Source organism: Tiliqua scincoides, chromosome 4 (assembly GCF_035046505.1).
Source record: "Tiliqua scincoides isolate rTilSci1 chromosome 4, rTilSci1.hap2, whole genome shotgun sequence".
NCBI lineage: Eukaryota > Metazoa > Chordata > Lepidosauria > Squamata > Scincidae > Tiliqua > Tiliqua scincoides.
In genome coordinates, this window is record NC_089824.1 from 179,485,193 (window position 1) to 179,506,230 (window position 21,038).

The 21,038-nt window shown below is 42.7% G+C and overlaps 1 protein-coding gene across 1 annotated transcript in view; it reads left to right on the forward strand.

Moving 5' to 3' along the window:
* LOC136648549 (complement receptor type 1-like) overlaps positions 1-21,038 on the forward strand; it is a 119,596-nt gene that overhangs the window by 17,791 nt on the left and 80,767 nt on the right. The window contains exons 4-7 of the mRNA XM_066624664.1: positions 10,064-10,246; positions 11,992-12,187; positions 14,181-14,368; positions 15,517-15,543. Coding sequence (XP_066480761.1) covers positions 10,064-10,246; positions 11,992-12,187; positions 14,181-14,368; positions 15,517-15,543 — 594 coding nt within the window. The remainder of the gene's footprint in view (positions 1-10,063; positions 10,247-11,991; positions 12,188-14,180; positions 14,369-15,516; positions 15,544-21,038) is intronic.

The following is a 21,038-nucleotide window of genomic DNA, read 5'->3' on the forward strand; positions in this document are numbered from 1 at the left end:
GGTAAGTGTGGGTAGGATTGCAGCCTAGGATTGTTAAAATTTTTCCTGCTTGACGATGTCACATTCAGTCATGACATCACTTCTGGTGGGTCCTGACAGATTCTCATTCTAAAAATGGGTCCTGGTGCTAAATGTGTGAGAACCACTGGGTTAAGTGGATTGTTGTTTTGTATGGTTATATACAGTATTTTGCTTTTCCTCAGGGTGACCAGATACAGTGGAGGACAGAGTGCTTGTACCTTTAACCATGGTATTGAAAAGGGGATTTTGGCAGGTGCAGCTTTTAAAACCCTTCCATGTTGGGCTGCACCTGCCAAAATTCCCTCTTCGATACCATAGTTAAAGGTACAGGCACTTTGTATCTGGTCACCCCGCTTTTCCTTTGGCATGGGAAAGGTGGGATATAAATTTCTATGATGATTGATGATGATGGTGGACTTTTAAGTTCTACTGGCTTTGGGTGGGAAAGGGAGGGTGTGTGTGCATGTGTTGTTATATGTTACAGTGGTTAACTAAGTCATGTATGATTATTTTTTAATTAAAATGTTCCTCAAATTAAAACACAAATGCAATTATTAAGGGGGGGCAGGCAGGGTGACCAGATGCAGTGGAGGACAGAGTGCCTCTGCCTTTAACCACTGCATAGAGAGGGAATGTGGGCAGGTGCAGCTCAACAGGGAAGGGCTTAAAAAGCTGCAGCTGTCCAAATTCCCTCTGTATGCAATGATTAAAGGCAGAGGCACTCTGTCCTCCATGGCATCTGGTCACCCTGCGGGGGGGGGGGCGCCACTAGGCATCTGCTCTGCGTGCACCGGGACATGTTCTCAGCATCCTTCAGGGCAGGTTTCGCGCATGCGCAGTCGTGCGATGGGCCTCTTGCTCCTGCGGCGCGGTTTGGTGCCATGTGGCGGCCGCGGGAGCAGCTCTTCGGGGCTGAGGGGCTCCTATTGGTGCTGCTGCTGCCGCCCCAGGCTTGGCTGGGTGGGTGCGAGGCGGGCCCCGCTCCCGCAGTGGGCCTCTAGTGGCCGCCTCTCCCTTCGCTCCGCCGCTCCTGTCGTGCTTGAGGAGTCGCTTGCGGTTTTCTCCCGGCCCGCTGGCTGAGCCGCCCTCGCTCCCCGAGCCTGCAGGGGTTGGGCTCCTCCAGCCAGCGAGGCCTGCGCGCTGTCTGTGCTGGCACCAGCAGCCCTTGCTACTGACTTACGTCAGATGTCCCAAGAATTTAAGCACCCTGAAGCTCACAGCCATGTCAAAAGCTGATAACATGAGCTTGTCTACAGTATAGAAAAGACTTGGTAGCAGGGACGTGGGGAGGCAGGTGAGGCAGAGCCTCCCTACCAGAGCCCTTTGTAAAGCGCTGCCACTGTGTGAGGTGCCCAAGCACCCGCAACCCACGCACTCTGCGCTCTGCTTTCGTGGGGAGGCAGGTGAGGCAGAGCCTCCCTACCAGAGTCCTTCAAAAAGTGGCACCACCGTGTGAGGTGCCCAAGCACCCACAACCCGCACCCGCGGAGCATCCACAACCCACATGCAAAACTTGTGGGTGCTTGGGCGCCTCACACAGCAGTGGCGCCTTTTGAAGGACTCCAGCAGGGAGGCTGTGCCTCACGTGCCTCCCAAAGCACCGAATGTCCCGCTTAGTAATTATTGTGAATGTTTACATCATATAACCTTTCATTGTTAGGGCTCCTGGAATTGCACCTGCTGGAATTCCCTCCTCTACACAATTGTTAAAAGGTCCAGGAGCCCCAAAGCTGAAAGGTTGGCCACCCCTGGTTTATATAATGCTTTTCAACAAAAGTTCTCACAACAAAAGTCATGCAGGGGATAGATAGAAGAATGCTTCCCCCCCCCCCTTTCACACAACACCAGAACCAGGGAACATCCACTAAAATTGAGTCAGGAGAGTTAGAACAGACAAAAGAAAGTTATTTCTTTACCCAGTGTGTAATTAGTCTGTGGAACCCCTTGCCACAGGATGTGGTGATGGCATCTGGCCTAGATGCCTTTAAAAGGGGATTGGACAAATTTCTGGAGGAAAGGTCCATCATGGGTTACAAGCCATGATGGGCACATGCAACCTCCTAGTTTTAGAAGTAGGCTACTTCAGAATGCAAGGGAGTGGCAACAAGATGCAGGTTTCTTGTCTTGTGTGCTCCCTGAGGCATCTGGTGGGCCACTGTGAGATTTCCAGAGTGTTGTATTGAGAATTTGTAATTGCTACTTCCAGTTTGCTTACAGTGCAATCCTGTGCATGTCTACTCAGAAGTAAGCCCTATTTTGTTCATCCTTATTACATATTTTCCCCATTAATGAATGAGCTTTAAACATAGGAACAATATGTGTGGGCAAAAGATGGGTGATGTCAAGCAAATCCCCTGTAAAAATAAATGTGTGAATTGCATTTAACAATCTCAAACTGAACACTGTCTGGAAGTGCCTGTATAAAAGATGCTGTTGCATTAGCTGCAAGAAATATTTTATTGATTACTAGTATGGATTCCATTACTCTTGAAGAAACGAAAATCTACTCAGCATTGTAAATGTGAAATTATAGCAAAGCAATGTTATTACCGTGTCAGGGTTTCAGCACAAAGTTTAAACAAAAAGTTTAAAGCTCAGAGTTATCTGAAATATGTTTACTTTATTCATTGATGTTTCCATTTAAAGTGGATAATTGCTTTTCATAGAGGAATTAGGCAAAAAATCTTTTACTGATTGCAATCCAGTGCACTGTTACCTGACAGGGAATAAGGCTGTAAGTATCATTCTATTGAAAACAGTTCCAAAATAAAGTGTTCTCTGAAAAGCAGAACTCTTTTAAAGAAATTGAAAAGGACTAATTTACAGATAAAAGTGATCTATACAGAACCAGAACATAGATCCAGTCCATTACTGTAGAATGATTTTCCTTTTTACACATTGTGAAAACCTTCCTTCTTTAATTTTCGTACAGATGTTGCAGATCTGTCAGTTACGTTATTTTTGTGTGATTTTGATGCATCTAATAATCCAGATTTTTCCTTTAAGAAAAAACATGTGAGCGTCCAGGACCACTAGACAATGGTGTGCTTCATGCAGATAGTATTGTACCTGTGATTGGCTCAACAGTGTCATTTGTTTGTCTAAGAGGGTAAGTTATGTTATTACCTATGCTAAAATAATGCTATATGACATTTCTAATATACAGTACTTTTAACTCCCTTTCAGGAACTTTGTATTGCAACTGCAAATGCAGTGCAACTACAATCAGTTTATTCAGGTTGGGAGGGAGAATCTACAGAGTAACTGAATTCAAATACAGAAAAAATATTTCAACTCCTAGGAAAGTATGTATATGATTGCACTAGGGCAGCTTGGCTGTTTCCAGTGCAGGTTAGGTGCAGGCTGTAGGTCACCTTAGGGTATTGGGGGTATAAAGTCCACCACCCAGAGAGTCTGGGGGGGGGGAGGCGGCAGTGGGAATTTTGTCCTTCCTCCATTAAATTTTCCAGGACCAGGTCTTGTAAGCAACTTCCTTGCAAAGCAACAGAGAACTTCCCTGTTGCTTTTTCAACCTTGAATTGGCCCAGAAAATGAACTTATTTTCTTCAGGAATAACTGTATTCACTTCCAGACCAAACTGAAGCAAGTAGTGTAATGTTACCCTATGCTAGTAAAACGCTATCTTATGAGAAAAGCAAATTATTGTTTTTATGCATTTGTTCTGCTGGTAGTAAATCCCCAAGTAGCTGGTTTGAATAGTACAATATTATGTTTGGTTTTTTTTTTTATATTTCTTATATTTCAGGTTCAGATTAATTGGGCATAATACTAGTAAGTGTATCCTTCATGGAACAGATGCTGTGTGGAGTACTTCCCTTCCCCGCTGTGAATGTAAGTAGGTTCAATTCTGTGCAAATTGTAAATGACCTTTTGTGATTAAGACTTTTCTGTGTGCACTTCTCAGCACACAGGAGCCAATCCCGTCCAATGTTTCAGCATCAATGCAACCGCACTGCCACAATTAGGTAAGGGATCAAACATTCCCATACTTTGAGGAGGCCTCTGTGACTCCCACTGCAGTATGCAGCGCGCACCCCTTTGGCATTGTTGCATCACCACTGGAAGGTTGGATAAGATTGGTCCCTTGGTTGGGATAATATCATAGTTTACTTTGTGTAAACAGATACATGTATAGAATTGGGCTCTAAACTGGACTCAGTCAAATGTAGTAAATTAAACCATTTCAGCCCAACATTGTGTATATGCAACAGGGACCAAATGTGTACACCTGTGAACCAGCCAAAAATGGGTTAATGCTTCTCAAAATGCACTTTCTTAAAATGCAGAGTGAATCTTAAAGTACACTTTCAAGATGCACAGTGCAATCTAGACTTACCCTTCTGCTGGTGTGGCTACTGCTCTGCTGGTTTAGTGTGTTAGAAACGTGCCATAAAACATATTTGCAACTACTTAGGAGTCAGCCAGGATGGCCTGCACCTGCTTGCCAATACCATATTCCGTCTCAGAGCCACTGGTGGATATAAGTATGCCTCCAAGCAGTGCAGGGTCTTGGAGAAGGTGGTGGGAGTTCATTTTTTAGGTGGAGAGAAGGCATTTTTGTGTGGGAGAGGGCAGAATGGGGAGGTTGGATTGGGCAGCCCTGGGAGGGAGTGGCCTCTCCGCATATGGCCTCTCTGGGTCTCAGAGCACCTACAGATGTGACTAGAGAACACCTCTGGTAGTATTTGGTGCTCCTATTGGACCCAACTCTTGGATTTGCTTATCCATGAGTTTTGGTATCCATGGGGGAGGTGGGGTGGGGTGTCTGGGAACTGATTCCCCACAGATACCAAAGTCCAACTTATACCAAGGTCCACTTGAGGGGACTTGGTTCTCCTCTTCCACACTCCCAGCAGGGTACTGCTGCTTTCTCATCTGGTGCCTGGGCTGTACCTTTTCAGGGATGACAGGGAAGTGGGCAGATAGGGCTCCCTGATTTTCTGGAGAGCTTTTGGCAGTGAAGCAGGTGTACGTCTTGAGTCACTGTGGAGGAAGACTTGTAATAAGTATGACTGAGCATAGATTACAGCCCATTTTAAGAACTACTCTTTGACAATTGGTGAAGAAAGAGTACTTTTCTGCTATCCTTGCATCTGCTAAGAGTTATCCAGTGGTGCTCTTTTGAGCCTTTTGCATCTTGGTGCTCAATGAGGGATGAAGGATATCTTAGTGACCCACTGCAACCAATTTGCTAGACACTTCACACATAAAATTGCTTGTATTTAGCTTGACCTGGACTGGACTCCATATGACTTACCCTCTTCAACTGCTTGTCCTGTTGTGAATCATTTCCCCATTATATAGCCTGAAAATGTGGACAGGATTCTTAAAAGTATGAGATGGTTCTTTTACATGCCCAACTCTTACCCATTTTGGCTCATAAAAGCTTCCAGGAAAGGGGAACTGGCTGACTGGACAGTAATTAATACATCTTTTGGGGAGGATGTACTTCCTTAAAATGGTAGTTGTCTGCCTCTTCCTGCAAAAACCCTCCTTAGATCCTGGAGAGATTAGGGAAAAATGTGTATTTTTCTATTTTGTTCTGAGCTACGGAAAAATGTGCAAGTCTGAGAAAAATTAAGAAAAAGCTCATTTGAATGGTAATGAACGAATGCTTTTTAAGGCAGAATATTACAATCCCTATATAACATAACCACATAAAACAAGAATGCATTTTTGTACTGGTATGGTGTTGTTATCATTAGAGGCAGCCTACAGAGTCTTCTTGCTTGTGGATTGTTTCCTTTTGACCTTTAGTATGAGGGAGAAGAGTTGAACTAATTACTCTGAATCAGATGTCTTCCTGGTTTAGATCCTATTAGCAACCTATTGTCTGGGAGCATTGCTGTCTCTACTGGACTTATGCCCACCAAGCCCTTGGAGAATCCACCACCATTTCATTCATGGCTTTCAAGCCCACTGCCCAAATCACCTGAGCAATGTAGCAGCCTGCTTCCAACTGTAGCAGAAAGAGGGAAGCCCCACCTCGGTTCTAAGCCTACATTCACAAGTGATGTGCAGAAATAAAGAAGGCTGAGTCAAAAGGTGGATTTGGCAAGGAAAGCTGTATTCTTTGATCAAAGGTAGTTCCCCCTCCCCGCAGGGTGAGGAACTCATAAGAGAGCATAAGCAGTTCCATTATATAGTTGTTGTTGTTGTTATTTTATTAATTTATATCCCGCCTTTTTGCCCCATGGGCACACAAGGCGGCCTACAACAATTAAAAATACACAATTAACAATTAAAAACAATAATTAAAACAGTTTTCAAATAATTAAACATCTAAAACAAACCCCGTGGATTCTAATATAAAAGGAGAAAGACAGCCAGCCAGCCTGTCAACAGTTAAAAGCTTTTTGAAATAAAAAGGTCTTCAGTCCACACCGAAATATTAGAAATGAGAGAGCAGTTCTCAATTCTAAGGGGAGGGTATTCCAAAGTTCGGGGGCCACCACCAAGAAGGCCCTCTTCCTGGCTGCTGCCCCTCTCACCTCTCTTGGTAGTGACACAGTCAAAAGGGCCCCCCCCAGATGATCTAAGAGTACGGGCAGGATTGTAAGGAAGGAGGCAGTCCCTCAAATACCCCGGACCTGAGCCATGAAGGGCTTTAAAAGTCAAAACTAGCACCTTGAATTGGGCCTGGAACAGAACCAGCAGCCAGTGTAGCCGCCGAAGCAACAGCCCGACAGAGTCAAGCCGACGTGCCCCAGCAACCACACGAGCAGCCGCGTTCTGTACTAGTTGTAATTTCTGGACCGTCTTCAAAGGCAGCCCCACGTAGAGCGCATTGCAATAATCTAATCTAGATGTCACTAGGGCATGGGTTACTGTGGCCAGGTCCGCACAGCTCAGGTACGGTCGCAGCTGGCGAATCAGCCGAAGCTGAGCAAAGGCTCCCCTGGCCACCACTGCCACCTGGGCCTCCAGGTGCAGCTGTGAATCCAGGAGAACCCCCAAGCTGCGAACTTGCTCCTTCAGAGGGAGTGCAACCCCATTCAGAGCAGGACATAAGAACATAAGAACAGCCCCACTGGATCAGGCCATAGGCCCATCTAGTCCAGCTTCCTGTATCTCACAGCGGCCCACCAAATGCCCCAGGGAGCACACCAGATAACAAGAGACCTCATCCTGGTGCTCTCCCCTACATCTGGCATTCTGACTTAACCCATTCCTAAAATCAGGAGGTTGCGCATACACATCATGGCTTGTACCCCATAATGGATTTTTCCTCCAGAAACTTGTCCAATCCCCTTTTAAAGGCGTCTAGGCTAGACGCCAGCACCACATCCTGTGGCAAGGAGTTCCACAGACCGACCACACGCTGAGTAAAGAAATATTTTCTTTTGTCTGTCCTAACTCGCCCAACACTCAATTTTAGTGGATGTCCCCTGGTTCTGGTATTATGTGAGAGTGTAAAGAGCATCTCCCTATCCACTCTGTCCATCCCCTGCATAATTTTGTATGTCTCAATCATGTCCCCCCTCAAGCGTCTCTTTTCTAGGCTGAAGAGGCCCAAACGCCGTAGCCTTTCCTCATAAGGAAGGTGCCCCAGCCCCGTAATCATCTTAGTCGCTCTCTTTTGCACCTTTTCCATTTCCACTATGTCTTTTTTGAGATGCGGCGACCAGAACTGGACACAATACTCCAGGTGTGGCCTTACCATCGATTTGTACAACGGCATTATAATACTAACCGTTTTGTTCTCAATACCCTTCCTAATGATCCCAAGCATAGAATTGGCCTTCTTCACTGCCGCCGCACATTGGGTCGACACTTTCATCGACCTGTCCACCACCACCCCATGATCTCTCTCCTGATCTGTCACAGACAGCTCAGAACCCATCAGCCTATATCGAAAGTTTTGATTTTTTGCCCCAATGTGCATGACTTTACACTTACTGACATTGAAGCGCATCTGCCATTTTGCTGCCCATTCTGCCAGTCTGGAGAGATCCTTCTGGAGCTCCTCACAATCGCTTCTGGTCTTTACCACTCGGAAAAGTTTGGTGTCGTCTGCAAACTTAGTCCGATAGGACGATTCAACTTAGGTCCGTCCGATAGGACGATTCAACTTCAACTTAGGACGATAGTCCAATACCCAAGCTGTAGATTTCCGAACCAAAAGGACCTCTGTCTTATCCGGATTTAATGTCAGCTTGTTCGCCCAAATCCAGCCCCTAACCGCCTCCAGACAGTGATCCAGGACCCCAACCACCTCCTCAGAATCAGGGGGAAAGGAGAGATAAAGCTGGGTGTCATCAGCATATTGATGGCACCCCACTCCAAACCCCCAGATGACCTCTCCCAGCAGCTTCATGTAGATATTGAAGAGCATGGGGGATATGATGGACCTTTGCGGCACCCCAAACCTAAGAGGTTGGGGTGCCGAACAAGCGTCCCCCAGCAGCACCTTCTGGGATCTGTCAGCCAGGAAGGAGCGGAACCACTTCAAAACAGTGCCTCCAAGCCCCAACCCAGCCAGCCGACTCAGAAGGACACCATGGTCGATGGTGTAGAAGGTCGCCGAGAGGTCCAGCAGGACTAACAGGGTCGCACTCCCCCTGTCCATTCCCCGGCAAAGGTCATCCACCAAGGCGACCAAGGCAGTCTCCATCCGGAACCCAGGCCTGAAGCCAGATTGAAATGGGTCCAGATAATCCGTTTCCTCCAGTACCCTCTGAAGCTGTTAGTTCAGTTAGCATTGTACCCTATTTGCAACATAATTTCAGCGAGTGCCCTCTAACTGGCACTTGTCCTATCTTAGCCCATTCTGACTACTTTCTGTAGTCATTGATTTTAACTAGCTTGCAAATTTCACACAAACAGAGCTTGTTCCGGGCAGAATTGAGAATGGTGCCATACTGAATTTATATAGGGATCAAGATGGAGTCTGTCTCGTCAACACAACCATACCATTGCCGCCAACATTGTGAGCATAGAACAGGCTGCAGCATGTTCTGCTCAGGCTTCTACACCTTGTGCTTCTCAGGAGTCTTCTCATGCAGACTCCCTCATTGCTTTGGCAACAACAGGGGTGGGTTATGGGTTGGGAAGGTACCCGTGCAGGAGGCTTCATATCAAAAGTCTCTTTCAGTGCTGATAATGAGACCGTAGTGAAAGGATACAAATCTTGTGAGCTCTAAGTCTTCTTCAACTATCATGTAAGACTGATTCAGGCAGCTTCCTCTTTGGATTGAGATTCCTTCAATCTAGAGTGAGAAAGCGTTCCCTTGAGTCAGTGGGTGCTTACCATCATTTGCTTCAGCTACACATCTAATTTATCTCATGCTTCCCTTGCAGACTTTGTTCTATCCCATCTTCCCCTGTGCTCAATAAGATACATTGTCTTACTAAAGGGTGCTATAGACCCTGTGGCCATCTCACACATGAACAGCAGATTCTGTTTCTGTAACCTTAGGGTTCCCAAGGAGAGACTAAGGGCCCAATCCTATCCAATTTTTCAGTGCTGGTGTAACTGTGCTAATGGGGTGTATGCTGCATCCTGTGGTGGGGAGGCAGTCACAAAGGCCTCCTCAACGTATGGGAACATTTGTTCTCTTAACTCAGGGCTGCATTGCAACTGCACCGGTGCTGGAAAGTTAGATAGGATTGGACCCTGAGGCTTCTGTTCCATCTTAGAACTCATGGACTTGAATACATTCATTATTTATTGGAAGTTCAGATGGCCTTGATTTCTGACATTCTTCCCCTTCTATTACTGGGAGGTTGGTTCATACTAGTGGGTTAAAAGGGTTCTTATTTTCATATAACAGCCTCCCCGAATACTGGCATTTTGTTAGTTTTGCTGTCAATCCTTAGGTGTACCAGAGTATTAGATTGGTAACTTATTGGCATTCTTATTTTCATTGGTCTAGGTCAGGAGAGCTAACAAAGTCAAATTAATTTTCAGTACAGATTCAGCAAAATGTTCTAGCTTGAGAAAAATATAAATGTAAAAAACCCTATTTGATATGTTCATTTTTTTAAAGAGTTTTTTAAAAATATTTTTATTTACTTTCAGTGGTGATGTGTGAAGATCCAATAGTTGAACATGGAGTAAGGTTGAGTGGATTTGGACAGTCCTATACATATGGCAACAATATTACATATGAATGTAAGATTGGATACTTTATGATCGGAAGTTATTTGATTCAGTGTGAGGAGAATAGTGCCTGGAATCCTGCTGTACCATCCTGTAAACAGAGTAAGAATGAATAAAGTATTTAACTAGTAACTATGTTTTCTCGTACTGTGGTTATATACTACTGAAATGTACCCCTCCTTAGAATGTAACATTTTACAGTGCGAATGAATAATGCCTTTGTTCTGATTTTTTTTCCATTCTGAAGTCATTTGGGAATTTTTGCCATATTCAGGAAGTGTACTGTGCTTAAAAGTGCAACAATTAATATAATATACCACATCAAGGGGCACTCTAAAAGCACTAGCATTGTTTCTACAACATATTTAGTATGTTGGTTTAGTGCAGTGGTTTTCAAACTCTCATGGAGAGTTTGAGCCACTGTAAGTGCTTGCAGGGATGGGGGGAGGCAGCGGGGAAGGGTGGAAGGCAGTGGCGCGATCCCCAGGATCGCACCGCTCAGGGGGCTGCAGGGGCTTGGGTGCACTTACCCAAGCCTCCTGCAGCCTCCCCGGAGTGTGGGGAGCCCGGTACGACCTTTGGCAGGGCTCCCCGCAGCAGTGAAAGTATAAGCACAGCGATCATGCCCTGCCTCCGCTAATGCGGAAGTGGAGTGCACTTGCTCTGCTTTCACTTTCACTGCAGCGGGGAGCCCTGCCAACAGTTGCACTGGGCTCCCAGCACTCTCAAAAGGCTGCAGGAGGCTTGGGTAAGTCCACCCAAGCCCCTGCAGCCCCCTGAGTGGTGCAATCCTGGGGATCGTGCCACTGCCTCCTCCCTGCATCCAGGCTGCCCCCGTCCCTTAAGGGGCAGAGGCCAGCGCCCACAGGCTGGGGCGTCATGATGCCCCAGTTTGAAAAGCCCTGGTTTAGTGCTTTATAGGCAGGCAGTAAGCACTAGCACAATCATTTTGGAGCAAAGGTCTTGGTACGTAGGGGAAGGCTGATGAAGAAAATGTGAGGAAACCAAGGCAAAAGATGAGCTAAAGTTGCCATCCAGATGGGGCCACTGATCAGTCAAAAGGAACTAAGGGCTGGGTCATGTGTGTAGTGTAGTGTTATTGAACACAAAATAGCTTAAAGGGAGCACTACAAATACATTTTAACTCCACAGAGGAAAAAATATCTTGAGGAGATCCATTTGATGCAGGGACATGGTAAGTGGGAAAGGGTTAACGCTCCTCTTCCTCAGACACCTCCTGCCCACTGTCCTCTAGACACAGCTTTGTTTTTTTATAAAAACACATCTGGGCATTATTAAGTGTAATACCTTCAATGCTATCTAAATGCATCACTGAGTACAGGTAACCACTATTACCATTTGTTACAGAGGTATTTACTTCCTGAAGTAGAGAATATATGAATGATTTCTGTCTCTTTAGACTCTGGTGGTAAATAAATTTTAAAATTTTGTATGTCTCACATTTTTATTACTCCCTTTGGTGAACAGAAGAGTCAAACCAAACAGGGCATTAAATATGTCATTGTCTAGACTGGAGGTTTTTAATTTTTAAAATTGCAGCCATACAAGGGTGCTATCTGGATTAAGACTAGAAGATTAAGAGTGGATTAAGAGTAGAAGTTAAAGGCCCTTAAAGTTTATTCAGAGCCTTTCAAACCATTTTACTGTGCTATTTTTTAACAAGCTATTTTGATAGTTGATCACCTTTTAAATACCCCTGTGGGGCAGCTAATTAAGGTTTTTGTAATTTGGGAATGAGCTTTACCATCACTTTGTCCTAATCTGTCACATTATAATGTGTTGCCCGCTTTTTATTTTTCTAACTTGTGGGGACTTTTTCATTACAGTTAATCCAAAATTATGTGGTGCCCCATTAATTCCAAATGGGCATGTGGATCCATTGAAACCTCAGTATCAACTTGGAGAGACGGTTGTTGTTCAGTGTAATTCACAGTATTCTTTTCCTGATGGAACTATACAGACAATTGGAAAATGCCAAGGATATAATTTGTGGGAACCTCCTGTACCACCTTGTGTCTGTAGGTATAAATATAAATCTGATTAATTCATATCTTTTGCTTCTAACACCAAATTCAAGATAGATGTTACTTTCCCTTTCATAAGGGGAAAGGTGAATTCAGCTGTGTATATTGTGATTTAATAGCTTCTTTTTCTCAATTATCTTAGTAATTTTTGTGTATGGTTTCTTTAACTGAATTCCACTTTTCAGCATAAACATTCACAAAATGGTTTACACGAGAAAATAAATTTAAAAATTATTATTTCAGAGGGCTCACAATCTAAAAGCATTAGCTAGCTGTGAATTTCACTTCTTTGAGAGTCTGGGTTAGTGTAGTCTTGACTAATAGGATGCTACTCCTCCTGACTAAACAGGTGGATAGCATGTAGAATCTGACAGTGGGCATATTCTTCTTCTGGGTCCCCAAACTAGAACTGGGGCCAGGAAAAAAATTCTTAACAACTGAACAATGAACAGTGAGTGAGTGAGTGAGAGAGAGAGAGAGAGAGAGAGAGAGAGAGAGAGAGAGAGAAGACTGCCTCTGTCTGAAATCTTTGGTTTTAGAGAGAGAAAAATTGAGTTTGCCTAACATCCAGTGGATGGTACACCTTTTCTCTAGATGAGATAGAATAGGATAAAAGGTGGCTTAAACTCTTTGCCATGAAGAGTGAAATGTGTCATTAATGTTGAGAATGGGGACAGGCTCTGTCCTGGAAATCGCTGTATGCCTATGGAAGATGTGTACCTCTTTGATGATTGTCAGGGCATTCCCCTCCAAGATATTGGATGCAGTAACATCCAGCATAAAAACAGTTTGGAAAGTTAATTTCTTGAAGTGGCAGATAGCCATGGGCTCAAAGAGAGACAGAATTCAGACCAAGTTAAGATTCCCCATAGGACCCTATGCACTGGGTGTGGATTACTGTGAGATGCACTTTTTGAGAAAGCTATATACAAGCAGATGCAGGGAAAGCATCCTGCTTTTCTTGTGGCCCAGGCCCACAGTGCCCAACACAACCAGTACCTGATATCTCAGCGTGCTAGTAAGTTTCTTTTCAAGGCTTCTTTGGAGAAATTCAAGGACTGCGTAGGATTCATTCTTCTCACACTAGAAAGCAAAGATTTACCAGATGGTGTTATATACTCAGTTGGTTGATTGGCATCAAGAGATTGGCATCAAGAGAATAAAAGATGCCAGTTGCTACTGCTGCAAAGTCTAGTTCATATTACTGTTTAAATTACAGGCTGTGAAGTTAGCGACTCTGGTTATGTTTGACATGCTCCTAGGAGAGGTGAACCAGGTGACCTAGGCCAAAAAGGATGATCGAAAACATCGGTGTTCCTATTTCTTGGTTTATGTTTATGTTCTTATCAAAATTATGCATGGACTGGACAGAGTGGATAGAGGGATGTTTTTCCCTCTCACACAACACTAGAATCAGGGACATCCACTAAAACTGAGTTTGAACAGACAAAAGAAAACCTTTCTTTACCCGCCATGTAATTAATCTGGGGAACTCCTTGCCACAGGATGTGGTAACACTGGGTTGTGTGCATTGAGTACATGTTTTTAGTGCAAGTGATCTAGGAAGCCTGCATATCATTATGCATCTCTGAGGTGATAGTCCCTCTTCCTTCCCCCTTGCTTCCATAGCCTACTTTCACAACTATTACTGAAGGAGAGCCTAACCAGATCCAAAAGCAGGGAGGTTGTAAAGGGGGGAGAACCACAAGGATGCAGTAACCTGAACAGTCTTCTGTCTCAGGAATTTGAAGGACTAGGGCCTAGCTCATCACTGAATGAAGATTTTTGTATATGCTTCTATCTTGAAGAGCCTGAACCATCCTAAATCTATAAGTTGTGTCACAGTATTTTCTTAATGTTTCAAAAAACAATGTTCCATGTATTATAAATCAAGTGGCCATGTTTGCCATAGCTATGGTTTGGATAATAATCTTAAATTTGTCATACTTATTCTGTGCAGGTTCTAATCAGTTTGGTTTTTTTTCAGTTAGAACTTCACCAGACACTGTTGAACTGTTGATCCATCATGGAGAAATAATCAGTGGGGAAAAAAGAAACTATGAGCCTGGAGATTCTGTTATTATACAATGTTATGCTGGCTATACATTGGTAGGGCCACATAAGGTTCGATATATTGGTGGAAAACGATGGTTTCCTAAAATTCCATCATGTTCTCTGAGTATGTATATGATTTCTGAATATGTACTGAACAGACATTCTGTTTTAACTGTGCAGGAAGTACTTTTGCTTTTCATCACCTATTTTCACTCAAATAGGAGACCTATTTCCTTTCATTATCAGACCCGGGGTGAGCATTTAGCATTCTTGTACTACTCCCACAGTCTCAGCACCCCAGTGAGACTTACCATATTGATGTCTGCTTTTGACCCCACTTCTTTCGCCCTCAGAAAGAATTGGGTTCTGATGGCTGCAGTTTGGCATTTTCTGCAATTATTTGTACATATCATAGCTCCTAGGTGTTATGGGGGGAAATGGATGCTATGTGCATTTTCCCACAATGATTGTCTTCACACAAGTGAAGCGGCACTGTGGGGGGGGGGGAAATGGTAGCCAGCACCCACTGAGAGATGGCATATTACTGTTGCTATCTGTGTCAACAAAAGTGGGGTTTTTTTTTGGGAAGATTTGCCACAATGTAAGGCTCCTTTTCCATTGTAGGAAGAAGCCTATTGGACAGCACTTGTACTCAAGCCTATATACGCTTGCATAAAAAGCACAGGCAGTTTTCTACAATAATGCACTGCAGGTAGAAGAATTAGAAAACACTCTATACAAGAAGTTTCCATTCCACCTAGAGCATTAAGCTATCTCTGTCACTAAGCAATCTAAAGCAAGATATTCCTAGCAGATCTTACACACTATCAGTAGTAGAGTGAATATAGTGCTTTCTGGGGTGTGAAAATGATCATATTAAGTCCTTGAAGATTTGAAGGCCCAGGATCCCAAAAGCATTATGGACATGGTAATGAGTTCCCTGTGTTTGTAACAGGTGAAAATCATAACTCCCTTGTAGGAGTTTGGGAAGCACTGTTTTAGACCAAGTTTCATTTCTGAAGATACTGGAATGATAATGGGGGCTGACTTACATTGTTTTCTGATAAAATATTGTGAGGTAAATGTTCAGCTGGGTGAGGATACATTTTTCAAAATAAGCATATTATAAAGAGAAATTACCAGCTGTATTAGGGAATTTAATTTCAGCTACAGTACTTCAGCTAATAACTTATTGTGGTCGCTAGCTAAACACAATGCAAATATGTTTTTGTGAGAAACTTACTAATTGAACTCCTTTCCCCCCTCTTCTAGGTTTTATCTTTGTACTACTTATAGCTGGTATGTAATTTCTGGAAATAAGAGAATCATAAATTGTGCATAACTTAATTCCTATGGAAGATCTAAACTTTCATATGGAGATCAGGTTTTACTGGAATTTTACACACTTTTACAGCAGGAAAATATACTGGCGCTATAGAAAGTTGAACGCTATCCAGCAAAAGTTTAAATATTTTTAAAGCCTCATTTATTTCCTTGGGAGACGTTTAAGTACATCCCTAACTCTCCCATAGAAAGCAATGATGTTTAAAACTGGTTGTCCATAAGTGAATTCTCCTATGCCAGACAGGTTACCTTTTTTAAATTTGCAGATCTTTGTTAAAAACATTTTCAGAATGGTACAGAAGTTGGTTGTCTTCATATCTATGTAGATGTCAGCTGGTGTATTTCCATCCCATTTGCTTCATTGTGTCATACTTGGTAGATGAAGTATGAAAAGTACACCAAATGGCTTTTAGCACTATACAGTCGGCCCTCCATATCCATGGATTCAGAACACATGGATTTCATCATCCGCGGGTTCTGAACTCACGAATGGGCCCACTGAAGACCTCCCAGATGCAACTAGAACTGTATTCCAGTCATATCTGGGAGACTACCACATTCAGCCTCCGTGAGCTTCAAAAAGCTGCCCAGAGCAGTTTAAAGGCAACCTTCAGTTTTAGCTGAAACCTTTAAACTCCTCTGATTGGCATTCTGAGGCTTGCAGAAGTTGCAGGTGTGGCTAGAATGAGGTTCTGGTCACGTTTGGAGCACCTATAGGTCTTAACCTGCAGATTCCATTATCCATGGGTTTTGGTATTTGCAGGGGGTAGGGGTGGATCCGGGAACAGATCCCCTGAGGATACTGAAGGCCCACCAGTATTTCTGATTTCCAGGAGTTCCCTTCAGCAACCTTCATCCCTACTGTCTTTCACGAGAAAAAAAAATACATTTAAGATAGTGCTTGGTGATAGAATGACTGACCTCTGAATTTCCTATATTTTTCCTTGATGAAGTAGGGCAATAGTAACTGGTGGTTAAGACAGCAATATGTGTTGTAGGGTCATGATGAGGGAAGGATACATAGAATCTCCGCTCCTCCAACCCAGTTTTGATTTTCTGTGTATGTGGAATGGTTAGAGCCAAGGGAAATGGAGCAAGAGGCTAGAGACACTTCCCTCTCCTCAAAGAAAACCACCTTGCCACCAAAATAATATTCCGTTATAGATTTTTAAACTATAATCAGGAGCAATAATAAGCAACATCAGAATTTCTGGAACTAAGACTACCTTAGAGTACAAGCCTATACTTGTCTACTCAGAAGTTGCTCAGTAAAGTGTGCAAAAGATTGCAATTTCAGTCAGCCTGGTTGATGACAATCACTGAGACTAGATGGAGGATGGGACGTTATTGATTTCCTGGGACTTCCCTGCTACTTTGGAGACAATTGATGATACTGTCTTCAGTACAGGGGTTGCATGTTGAATGTCAATTTACAAACGCTCTGCTCCCATATGTCTGGGAGTGTCCTAAAAGAGTACTGGGAGACTTTTTTCCCACTTGGGAAGTTCTGCAAGGATCTCTTCTGTCTTCCTTGTTTGTTAATACCTATATAAAATTGCAGGGAAAACTTCGGTATGCTGAAAACATGATGCCCAATTCTATCAGGAATTCTTACTCTCTGGCTCCAATATTTAATCTGAGCTAGAGAAAAATTCAGAGGCTCATAAAACTCATATATTCCATGAGGTGAATATTACAAGCCCCCCCCCCCCCATGGGTTTCCCAGCCTGAACACAACATGTTGTATTATTAGGTTGAGAAAGTAAGGTGATATTTTGTGTTCTTTTGCTGAGATGCAGTATTAAAGCCAAAGAACTCACTGAGGCTTAGTTCTATGCAAGGATGTCTAGGATTGCTTTATTTGACTTTTCTTGAAAAAACCCATGCAGATAGATTTGCTGATTGTTTGTACTTCAAGATTCAAAGAGTTACTATTTTTGCAAAGGTAGTGTCTGTGAAATTGTAACTTTGGAGATTTTAACAGACTGTTAATTCAGATAGCATTGTGCGCACACAAAAAAGAGGTAGTGAAATCTGTGCATATTTTACCAGCAAAAATGGAACAAGTGAATGAGTTCTTAGAGTGATTTTTCTCTTCCTTTTCTTTAAGCCTGTTTGTTTGTTCTAGTAGTCCTGCCAGCCAAAATGGTTTACAAGAAATGTCGTTCACAATAAAGGTAAGAACTCTGTTGTTGAGACTCTTGTCTTTTCTGTTCCATGTTTCCTCTTTTAAAAACACAATTTAAACATCATCACACAATACAGTTAGCACAGCTTTCTTAGGGCCCAATCCTATTCAACTTTCCCGTGCTGATGCAGCTGTGCCAACAGGACATGTGCTGTATCCTGTGGTGGTGGGGTCAGTCATGGAGGCCTCCTCAAAGTAAGGAAACATTTGTTCCCTTCCTTGGGGCTGCATTGTGGCTGCATCAGTGCTGGAACATTGGATAGGATTGGTCCCTTAAAAGTATTATCATTAAGAAAAAAAAAATGTGGTTGAGCATAGTCCTAATAGTTATTGTTCCAAAACAGTGTCCATTTCTTATGTATCTCTTGTACAGGTCAGTTCTTGGCATTGCGGCAGTTCCGGGAACAGAACCCTCATGCATGCAAAAAAATGTGGATGATGAAATATGCAGTCCAACCTGTTTTCTGAGGTGTGTGACGGAAGTCACTTTCACATGTGACGGAAGAACACATCTTCTGAGTTGTGTGGAGGCCTCCTGTGTGTGGTCTCTCCAAGCCTCAGAATGCTCGCCAGAGCCTTCTGGCAGGTACTTCTGGTTTTTGTGAAAACCGGAAGTGCCTGCCAGAAGACTCTGATGGGCTTTATGAGGCATGCAGTTCTGTGTGGTTCCTCCAGATGCGGGTTTAGAACCCACAGTGGATCAATTACATAGGTTCCAAAATCTACTGATAGAGAATCCACTGTATATCATTTCTTTTCTGTGTTACGTTAGTTTTGTTGCAACTGCTATGTCCCCATATGTTTTGCAATCCATTCTGCAACTAATGAGGCCTCTTCCAATATACTGCAATACAGATGTTTGCAAGTGTAAGTAAACTAATAGTAGACTGTAAGGCTGCAGTCCTGTATATGTACCCATACGTGAACTCAGTGGGACTCACTTCTGAGTAGACATGCCTAAGATTGGGCTGTAAATCTTCCTCAAACCAAATCCTTCAAGAGATACAATACTGCTTTAGGTTTGCACAGTAATAACCAATTTCATTTATCTAATGAAATATCTAATGAAGTTTCCAAAAAGATTTTATCTTTAAGTTCAAAAAGTATGCATATAGTGTGCATGAATGGCTTCACACCTTCAACATGAATTGTTCATTCAACTGTTGATACAAATTAACTGGGGCAAGTACCACTGATTTTGTGTGTTGTTTTTTTAAATTTCAAATCTGTGTACAATCTTTTCAATATGTTATTTCTAGAGATGGAAGAAAACAGTTTTTTGGGGTGGGGGTGGATTTCTGTGTTTTCCAAAAGTTAGAAGTGCAGAAAGCAGTGCTCTGCATTTTTACTCAAAATTTACATTATAATTATAATTGCTTTAAAACTGAACTGGGTAGGTGATATAAGTCGTATACTGTCAGCAGATGCAGCCACAGTTATTACCCATGCACCCCCATTAAATAATAAATAAAAACAAAATAAAATGGTTTTTTCTCAAATTTTTGTTTTTTTAAATGAGAAGTGCAGAAAGCAGTATTATGTGTTTTTCTATTGTTATCACTGTTTTCTCCCATCTCTAGTTATTTCATTCTAAAACTGAGATTCTTACTGTAAATATTTTCCCCACTTTTTCTTAAAACTATTGTGTATTAAGGAATAAATCAGTCCTATCAAGCCTGTACTGTTGCCAGAATTTCAGACTTGTAGGAGATTTTGCATTATATGTTCTGTGAAATGATTAGGTAGGATGGCTAATTTGAAGTGTCTGAGAGTAGATAAGTGTGTTTCACTCCCCTTCTCTGGGTTTTGCATTTCTAAAGCTGGTTTCACTTGTTACCCGCACAGCTAATATTCATCTCTATAAAAGAGGTATAGTGCAGGTGTTGTAGTTGATATGAGTTATGGCAGCTCACAGTGGGTTGTTGCAAAAGAACATTTATGTGGTGCTTCATTTGAAAAGGATTGCAGTATATTTCTATAGAGAGAGAATTGAAGTAAGAAACAAAACTATATCCGTGGACAGCATTCTGCATGTAGGAGCTTTACAGTTCTTCCCTGCCCCTGGACATTGACCTGTAGCTCTCCTAAAGGACACCCACTGAACTTCCAGTTAGGGGGCTTTTGAAACTTCCCAGCCTTATCCAGTATTTTATCCTCTAGTCTACACTACACTTGATTAGGGATTGACATGTTATTGTTCTGAATATGAAGCCCATTAAAGTGTTCTGTTCATATTTATACAAGTGAAGCTGGAATCCTAACCATACTTTCCTGAGAATAAGCCCCACTGAACAAAATAGGACTTACTTCTGAGTAGACCTGGCTAGGATTGTGCCCTGAGACAACATGAATGTACAGTGATAAGGATCAAATTACCCAAAATATGTAATGTGGTGTGTGTGTTAGTGGTATTTTTAAAAATAGCATGTGGGAGGAGGGCTGGCAAAATGGGGTGGAACCATAGTACTTTGTTCCCAGTTCCAATTCTGATCATGGCTTCTCCAGGCCCAGGCACTGCAATTATAACCATAACAAGGGCTAAATGCTAGAGCCCTCAATACCCCCCTCCCAAATCCAGTCTACTTTGCAACTATCCCCTGCACACTGTTTTGAAAAACAAAAACATGGGTCATGTTACATGTCTACTGGCCCTAAGAAATACTACAACAAAGATGGCAGCTGAGCAGACTGCTCATGGCATGAAAGATTTTGATTTTCCTAAACCTGTCTGCTACCCACAGGCTCCATGTATTGATAGACCTATGTGCAAACTGTAGCTGAAAAAAATTCCTTTTCTGAATTTACCCAGTAATGTCAATTTTTCTTATTTTCTGGCTAGGGAATTGTTCTACAGCTGATGTGCCAATCTTCCAACTTCACTTTGACAAAGTGTTTGCTTCACTGTTTGCACTGCCAAAAAAGGAGGCATAAAGATTCCTTTCTCTTGTTTGCTGTTTATGTATAGAAGAGCCTCCCCACAGTGCTCAGGGATGATGCTGGGGGTGAGGCAGAAAATCTTTGGAGGACAAATTTGCCCCCTTTTCCTAATCCACTTGTCAGTCTTGACCTCCATATATAATGGGACCTTTTCAATGTACAATATTATTTATAATGTAATGTACTTGTAACAAAGCCTGTAAAAGAGTTTATAGTAAAATAATTTTGAAACAAACTAATGTCCAATGCATTCTGAGTATTCAGTCTTCTTCATGGACAACTGAACCTGTGTATACTCTTCTGAGAGGAAAGAAATATCTGAACT